This window comes from Petaurus breviceps, unplaced genomic scaffold, assembly GCF_028583685.1.
Source record: "Petaurus breviceps papuanus isolate PSGF00001 unplaced genomic scaffold, PetGlider_PUasm1.0 187, whole genome shotgun sequence".
NCBI classification, from domain to species: domain Eukaryota; kingdom Metazoa; phylum Chordata; class Mammalia; order Diprotodontia; family Petauridae; genus Petaurus; species Petaurus breviceps.
Genome location: NW_027185799.1, coordinates 15,271,312 through 15,280,398, shown reverse-complemented (window position 1 = coordinate 15,280,398; position 9,087 = coordinate 15,271,312). Strand labels below are relative to the sequence as shown.

At 36.5% G+C, this 9,087-nt stretch overlaps 1 protein-coding gene across 6 annotated transcripts in view; it reads right to left on the bottom strand.

The window, feature by feature from the left end:
- Positions 1-884: 884 nt before the first annotated feature.
- Positions 885-9,087, bottom strand: part of FREM1 (FRAS1 related extracellular matrix 1) — a 271,046-nt gene continuing 262,843 nt past the window's right edge. For all 6 annotated transcript variants that reach the window (XM_069090684.1, XM_069090683.1, XM_069090682.1 and 3 more), the window contains 2 exons: positions 5,581-5,666; positions 885-4,439 (listed from right to left, as the gene is read on the bottom strand). In XM_069090684.1, the coding sequence (XP_068946785.1) occupies positions 4,240-4,439; positions 5,581-5,666 (286 nt within the window). In that variant the 3' untranslated portion in view covers positions 885-4,239. The remainder of the gene's footprint in view (positions 4,440-5,580; positions 5,667-9,087) is intronic.

Sequence of the window (9,087 nt, the reverse complement as noted above, 5' to 3'; positions counted from 1 at the left end):
AAAAAAAAAAAAAAACAACAACAACAAACAAACCAATGCCCGTTGAGCTTTATTATGGTGATTTTGCCTTGAAATTTCCTGAATGGAGATGAGAAAATTGAGGCTGGAGCTGTAGTTAGGCTAAGCCAACATAAAATCAACTGGTGCATAAACTTGGGAATCTTTTCATTTCCTGCCTGTTTGGGAAGGTCTTAGGGAAGGAGGGACTGGAATAGAAAGGGTTGAGCTACTATCCTCTTCCATTAGACCCTTGGGAGGGAGCCCAATCCAGAATTCATTCTGCCCCACACAAAGCCTATGAGCAGAGTTTCTCCACCTTTTCAATGTACTCCAGACTTACTTTAAAACAATTCAACTAGACGACTGCAGAGAACCCACAACTTAGGAGTTCTAGTTGCCCACCTGCCTCTTGAGGCAAAAGACATTTGGAGTCTGCTGCTGTCTCCATCATTAATTAATTCCTTGGGAAATTGAGGCCAATTTCTTGATTCCTTGCGGAAAAAGTAAAATATTTTAAGTGAAAAATTTTAGGGGCAATGGCAATGATGGGTGCAAGAAAGAGGTGGAATACTTCCTTTTTCTCACTTTAGAAAAATAATGGGAAACTGAGGTCTGAGAAACTAGCTTACCTGCCTAGAAGTATTTTTATGTAACTTTACAAGTGTATGTATCATACTTTTCAAGTATGTATCATATTTGCATCACACACAATTAAAAGTTGTTTTAGATAGGAAACAAAGTGACCAAAGGATATGCTGGGCTTCTTTCATATTGAGCCTTAAATAGAGTCATTAGGGATAGAAGCTGTTCTGTCTTAACATATTGGGTCCCAGAAAAAAAAAATTCTTAATATGGAAAGTCAAAGGAAGTATCAGTCATAACCATTAATTACATATGTTTTATTAGCTTTGGTATAACAGTAAATATAGTGCACACAGCATGCTACTTTATTACAGAAACAGGATTAGCACCAATCTGTGACTTCAGTTGTGCAGAACCAGCATTCAGTATTGTCTTCTTTGTTGTAATAAAAAGTGTAAACATGAAGAGAAATGTAAATAAACTCTTTCCTTTCCAGCACCCTTGTGAAAGAAGCAGTGATTATTAAGTATTCATACCAAGTCTATTTTTAACCAACATGGGCTGAGAATTTGTTTTTCAAAAGTAGTCAAAGATCTCTAAAAATTACAAACCTATCTCCCTGTCCTGTAGACATAGGATAGGAAGAACGCTTGGATCTGTGATTTTGTTGGTATTGAGAATTGTTGGAGGAAACTCCCTCTAGAATGCACATCAGATCGTTGCAAATATAGTCTGAGAAGCTTGCCTAGAGCATTGAGAAGTTAAATGACTTGTCTAGTTGTGGAGCCAGTATGTCAGAGGTCCAGCCTGGTCCCAAGCCAGCTCTCTATTCGCCATGCCACATTGTTTTTCATGTTGAAACAGAATGACAAAGCCCATTTTTACTTTTCCTAAGGCAGGATTTAGGGTTGGGAAGAGTTCCTTTATTTGGGGCTTTAATTCAAATCAAAGTCTGAGTTATCTGTAAACTTCTCCTGCTACCTCTCCTGGATACTCTAGAAGCGGTCACATTTCTCTCTCTTCCTCTTTCCTTTTTTTATTCCTTTATTCTAGTCCTTCCACTATCATTCTTCCTTTCCCACACCACCTCTGCCCAAGCCTAGAGTGGGTACTATGGTGGTTAATAGAGCATACTTTATACAGAATGGGGCTGGAGGGACTCATGCCAAATATTCCTCCTTTCTCTCTATCCAGTCCAGTTCTGAGGAATAAATGAAAGCATTAATAAATTATGACCTACACCCAGTTTTTTCTTTCTTCCAAATCTTATTACTACATCCTAACTCTGCTACTCTCTGGGTTGCCTTTGGCCAAGTCACTTAAACTCCCTTTCCTCATCTGAAAATTAGGAGTCTGAACTAGATGTTCTCTGATGGCCTTTCTAGCTCTAAATATATGACCTTACAGTATGATTTTTTTTTTAATTTATTGGGTCTGAATTAATTGAAGTAATTTTAAACAGGAAATAAAAATCTTTTTTTGATCACTAAATACCTGATAACCAAAAAGTTTAATGGGCACAGAAATAATTTTTTTTTCAAAATTGTTCTAATCTTTATGGATACTATTGAAAATCAGCATGTTCTATTATTTTGATAAAACTCACAATTTCATTAAATATCATTTAAAATAACCACTGAAAAATGTGCAATGGAAATTTAACAAAGAGACTTTGCTGACTATTCATACAATCATATAGCCTATACCTTGCTTCCTAAATTCTTTCCATGGAATAATTCTGTAATCCCAAGTAAACAACACTAACTCATGAATTCTGGGGTAGAATAGAGATACGAAGAGATTTCCATCTCTTTGCAAATATATTCCTCACACATTGAACATTCACTTCTCTTCATGTAGACATAGTTCTTCTAACTACGTGACCCTTCACACAAAAAATCCTTACTTCCAAAATTCCTTGTCTCCTAGTCATTACTCCTCATATATCGGAAGATGGTAGACTAGGGGATAGTGCTTGTCAGAACCCAGCTTGATCAGATTCTCCTTCTAATAACAACTCAAATTAAGACCATTGTGTCAGTGAACATTGGTCAAAAGAGTTGAGGCAGAAAATTGTCTGGGAGTTAGTGCAGAGGATCTAGTATCTTTTTGGCAAACTATAAGAACAGTGCAAAATTTTTAGTTGTCAAAATACTTTTATGGACAGAAATAGGGTTTGAGACTATAACGTTTCTAGGCTACAAGAATGACCTGGTCCATGCACTGTCAGTTTACCTGATGCATCATTCTTACCAAATTTAGCATGAATACATTAAATGACCTTTAAAAAATTTTTGATATTAAAATTATACTACTGAGGTAAATCACATATTATTGTAGTAATCATGAAAAGATTTAAAAAGGAACATTTTTAGAGGCAAATTGGCTTTGGAATGAAATTCTCATGTTTTGAAACTTCTTTTAGAATCTTGGGAACAGAAGAATGTAGCAAAGAATTCCACTTTTTCCATCACCACTGGCATGTTTCAAATTGAGATTGTAGCCACATGTAGGTAGGTGCCTTGACATTCATAAATCTTATCCAGTAGTATGTCTGGAACCAGGTCAGAACATTCTGGATTCATCATTGCATCAAGATTCCCTTCAGAGATCATGGATAATTGGCAATATAATCTAGAAGGATAGTATGTTCAAGAGAGATCTTTGACCAACCATATAGTTTTCTATTTATTTTTTGAGGAAACAGCCTTTTTATCTGTCCAAAGGTCATATATGTCTTTGAGAAATGCCAATCAATTGGCACAAATATTTTTAAAAACCATTTATATGGGTTCAATTCCATTACAACCCTGCATTGGGAAACCAAACCATTATCTTGGAATGAATCAAAACTAACCCTGCTTCCAGAAAACTGAAAACTGGGCACTACATGATGCACAATCCTCCAAAGAGTTGGCAGACCAGTCCATTGACACCTATATGCTTATCTGAGCCCACATCCAGGATCAAGGTAGCTCTGACTTTTCAGAGAAACACATACATCATGACTCATCCATTTACAGCCTTTCTTCTCAAACTAGTATTCATTCCCCTGAGAACTGCCACTTTTTAACCTATTGACCGCCACTCCCAGACTCACCCTTAAAGGTGATAAAAGGATCCAATTCTCTCATTGTGTTTCAATTTTTACTGGAGTTGAATTGAGAGAGACAGGTCTATTAGAAGAAACTTGCAATACAGGTTTCATGGCAGCCTCTCCTGAGGTAATGGACAACGAAACCGTAAGCCAGACAGTCAGAGGGTAAGAAGCCAGAACTGAATGGGGACTGGAATAGTTTCTACTTAAATAAGCAAAATTCTACATCTTATAAGACTCTGAGCTTTTGTTGGGGGTGGGGTGGATATAAGTACAAGATAAAGTTCAAAAATGGTTTTTTCCTTCATTTCTACAGAAGTTTCTCCTAGTCCATGGGAAATAAATTTACTAAGTAAACCTTGGCCATTGATTTTTTTTTTTTTTGCTTTTTAGAGGGGGGAACATAGAGCAATTGGGGTTAAGTGACTTGCCCAAGGTCACATGGCTAGTAAGTAGCCATTGATTTTTTAAACATATAAATTCACAAACACTGCAAATCGTATTGGAAAAGAATCAGTTTGTGAGGGAACTCTGGTGGATGTCTCCAATGTCACTTGTATTTATAGTTTCCTAGCACACACATAGCTGTGAGCTTTACTCTTTCTGCAGTCTTTAGCTTGCCACTTTCCCATTCTTTTTACCAAAACACAGTTCTTTCTTTTCTTTAAATGTGAGGGGGCCCCTCTCCTCCAGTTTGTGAAGGTTACAGGTTCACCTCCATCCCATTCCCAGCGACCAGCATTCTCTTGGTTATTCAAACCTACCATGGAAACAAAGAAATATGTCCAATTTATTCATTCTTCTTGGGACAGGTACTTTTCTAGACCATTGTCCTAAGTTTATTGTATAGATTATATGCAAAAGAGTGTGTTGAGGCCTGAACCACAGACCAAAGATACTTCTTATACTTTGTTAGAAACTTTTTAAAATTGCATATTGCATATGGAACCCAATTTGATTTCTTCAATTTTATCTATGAATGGTAGCGATGGTTTTCAAATGAAAAGTCATATTTCACAACCTACCATGTTTCTTTTTTGATTACACCTTGAATTGCTATCTCAACATAACTGTCCCAAAAAACTTGGATTCAAGTCTCTATTCTCCCACTTATTAGCTCTGTGGCCATGGGTAATTCTTTCACCTTCTGGGTTCTATGTTTCCTCTTCAGTAAAATGGGAGTAACAGTATCTGCACTACCTATCTCATTGAGTTGTAAAGGAAGCATTTTATAAACCTCATATCACTAGAGAAATGTGGGTTCAGAAGGAGGAGACCCTTTGGATTTACTGAATTTGCAGTTTAATAGACATAAGAATTTCTTAGTTTTAAAAGCTCAGTCTTCATACATGGAGAACTGTATGAGTACAAGAATTTTAGCACTAAAATTTGAAATTCCTTAGAATCAAAAGAATGCGAGCTTGGGCCTTAGAGATCATTTAATATGACCACCTCATTTCACAGAGGAGGAAACCAAAGCCTAGAAGAATAAAATTACCTGTCCCAGATTGAGTTAGTAGCAGAACAGGCAGAAACCAGGAGTCTCCATACAGCTTTCTTGACCAATCCTTTCAGCCTTCTAACAATGAATGATGCCTTTGCTACCATATTCCAGAAGCCTTTCCACTTCCCCAACCAGTAAATCTCATGGCACAGTCAAAGTGAATATTTACATCTTTTTGCTCTATGGAAATCATATTTTTTTCCAAGGAATTTTATAAAGATGATTATTCTACTTTTCTAATCAGGAAGAAGAGGTCAGTCAGTTGTAAACCACAGATTAGATTAATTTGTCCATAGATGGTATCCTTTTCCTTCTCTACTTATTAAGAGGTGAAGCTGTAATATATTATATCACTTAACATAGTTATACCAGTTCAAAAGAACCCATGGATACTTGCCTATCCAGAACGACTTTCTTCCACTGAAGTCCCATAGCCACTGCATATGCTGTTTTGTAAACACACTTGCTAGGTTTCCTTGATGTCTAGACTCAAACAAAAGGAAATGAAAGAATCAGAACCAAAGAATCAACATTTCTTAGGGAAAAGACATATTTCTGTTAACATGGAATATGTGAGTGAAAGTGATGGAAAAAAATCTACTTGAAGCTCTTTCCAGGTGTTTTAATATTAAATGTTCTCTCCAGCTGTGGTGGTGACAGGGATGAGGTCTTCACATTTAATATATTTTATTACTGAATCTGTGCTTTTAAAACAAAATGACTGTTCAACAGATTCTTTTAAAATCTCTGGAAAATCAGAAACCAGAAAGTACATGTTTACATTAATTATTTAAAGGCAAAACAATACCACTTATTTAAGAAATTCATCAGCAAAGTGAAATGGTGTATTGGCAATTGTTGAGTTAATCTGATCAATTTCACAACCAGACCCAATCATTAAGATTCCTCTTTCACTCCCCTTACAAAAAAAAATCTCTTTGGGCTCTGAATATGCTATTTTATTATATATATATATATGTATCACATTAACTGAATAACTGTCAAATCTCCAGTGGCATTGATCCTATATAAACAAAGCCCCAAACAAACCTTTATTTTCTGTTAGAGATTACAAGCCGTCATTTCCACAGTAAAACCTCAGCTATCTGGATCTCCAGGGTAAGGAATAATTTTGAAGAGCTAAGGATTTACCCATTTAAGTGCCAAAACATTTTTTAATATAATCCTTTTGGATGGGAGCCTTTTGAAAATATATTAAACATATCTCTGTTTCTTAAACAGAGTATACTAAGTATAGCTTAACTTTTTCTCGATGAGTCAAGGTCATTTTTATGAACATCAATATTTAACTATTGTGTAATACAGACATGACGTCAGATTAGTTAAGTGTTTAGGCCTCTTTACCACTACACAGGGGTTCTTAGCCTTTTTTATGTCATGGACCTCTTTGGCAATCTGGTGAAGTCTATGGACCCCTTCTCAGAAAGTTTTTAAACATAAAAAATAAGATACATAGAATTAAAAAAGAAACCAGTTAAATTGACATAAGGATTTAATTTCCCCCCATCTAATTTCTGGGATCCCTGACGGTATATGGACCCTAGTTAAGAGCCTCTACGGTAGATAGTGACGTTCTCTAATTTCTTGTTTTTGCTTTGTTGTAGTTTTTGTATATGCTTCCCGTCTATCTGATGTCACTTCTTGAAGTCATCAGTCCAACATCGTTGTGTGTAGTAGCCCTCTCTCTTCTAATCTACTGTGGTGTTGGACGTCAGTATCCAGGCTTCCTAGAACTGTGTCCAAAGTGAAAGCAAATAGGTCCACAGAAAGGGCATTTTCCCAAGAGTAAAATGTATAAATTTGTGAATAGGGACATTGTGAATGCTATGTGGGTTGCTCCAAAGCTTTTTAAAATTCACTCCTGGTGCTCTCTTTGTCCTTAAAAGGAGATACTCCTGGGCTCTTTAAGTCCTGAAGAAATGATGTACCATTCTTCTTTGTGTCCACTTCAGTGGACCATGACATCATTGATGAGAGTATTTCCTCTCCTATATATATCTATAGTTATTCATCCTGTATAATTCATTAAAAGCACAGTACACAATTCCCAAAAGCAATTCCGTTCACTCTCTTCATTCTAGTCAATTCTTAGACAAATTTATTGTCTCTCTCTGTAGCACCTGTCCAAGATACACGTAACGAGGTATTAACTTAATGGATTGGCTATACAAATGACTACTATAGTTTGTACAATGGGCATTACTCATTTTTTTTTAACAAATCACTGACAAACTTTTGAGTTACATTGGATCTTACTGAGGAAGTTCCATGATATTCTGTGCTTAATGCAATCAGTGATGTGATGACGTCCCCAACTAGGGGCACCTGAAGGACATTACCATCTTTTTTTTTTCTTTTTGGAGGGAAGAAGGCAAGGCAATTGGGGTTAAGTGACTTGCCCAAGGTCACATGGCTAGTAAGTGTTAAGTGTCTGAGGCTGAATTTGAACTCAGTTCCTAATTGCAAGTCTTCATTTAAGTAGACCTCTCTGGGCAGCAATTTCCTGAATTATAAAACAAGGGTATTGAACTAGGTGACCTAGAAGGTTCCTTTCAGGTATGAAAGAACTGCAATGCCTCATCTTTGTCAAATTTGGAGGCAAGCACAGATCACTGAAGGCTATGGCCATGGAAGGCATGATCTGGCAGATGCTTCCAAGCTGGAGTGATTTCAAGAAGGGTCCATGAATGAACTAGGTGGGAAGGTCAGCCTAGGTTCAGAAAAGTTCCTCCTACCTTGCCACAATGATGGCCAAGCCAAGGAAGCTCATCATTACCTTAGCCACAAGGTAATAAATTGTTTTGACTACAGTAGCTCACAATGACCATCTACTTAAGCTTAGAGAGGTTGTAATCTTCCTTGGTGGAGGGATGATTCATGCTGTTGAAATGAAAGATGCTTTGACTTAAGTCAATCAAAACCACACTTGAAGTCATAATAGATTGATAGCTATTATCTAAAGATATTAGAAAACTATTATCTATCTATTGCTCTATAGATAGCAAAGCAGCTATTTGTGAAAAATAAAATTGTTTTGTAGAGGATGAGTCGATAATCAGATTAACCATAGTCCTTATGTAGACTTGTAGGAAATGACCAGATAAGATTAGAGTATGCAAATCCAAGCAATTCCTAATTCAGGACCTCATATGACAAATATGTGATAAGAAACTGAAATGGAGAAAAAAAAAAAAGGAGTAGAAGCCGAGGGTTGAATTGAATTAACAAACTAGTGAGGGTCAAAGTTTAAAGTAGGGCTTCCTGGTTCTGCTGAAACTTGAGCATTACATGGCTCCTCAAGACAAAGCCCTCTATGTACCCACATCTTAAGACAAAGAAATTGAGAGGAAATGCGTTCTTGTACCTAAAAAACTCTGCTGAGCCAGAATCTTAAGATAGAAAGATACACTCTGGTATATAAGAAAGACAGTCACAATATTCTATATTTCTGGTTGGAAGGGGTTTTTGACATTATGTAGTCCAACACTCCCATTTTACAGATGTAGATACTGAAACCTGAAGCAAGTTAAGCAATTTAGCTAAGTCATAGGATTTAAAATCAGGTATTCCTTGCTCCAAGTCCATCAATCTATCCATCCACTAAGACATCTAGTTTCTTATATACAAATTTTATTCCAATGAAGTTGACAGAGGGCCTTTCCAATCCTCAGGATTTAATTAGGTTAGCAAACAATTGAGAAAATTATTTCATAACTTAGTTCAATATTTCAAGGACCTGTGGGTTAGGTGTGAATATTCTTCGAACAGATAAAGATCATAACTCCTCTAAGTAGGAGTGTGCTGATAAACATTTAATAACCAGTTCTCTGGGGTGGGCATGGGGGAGGATAGATGGATGGATAAAGAGAGAGAGAGAGAGAGA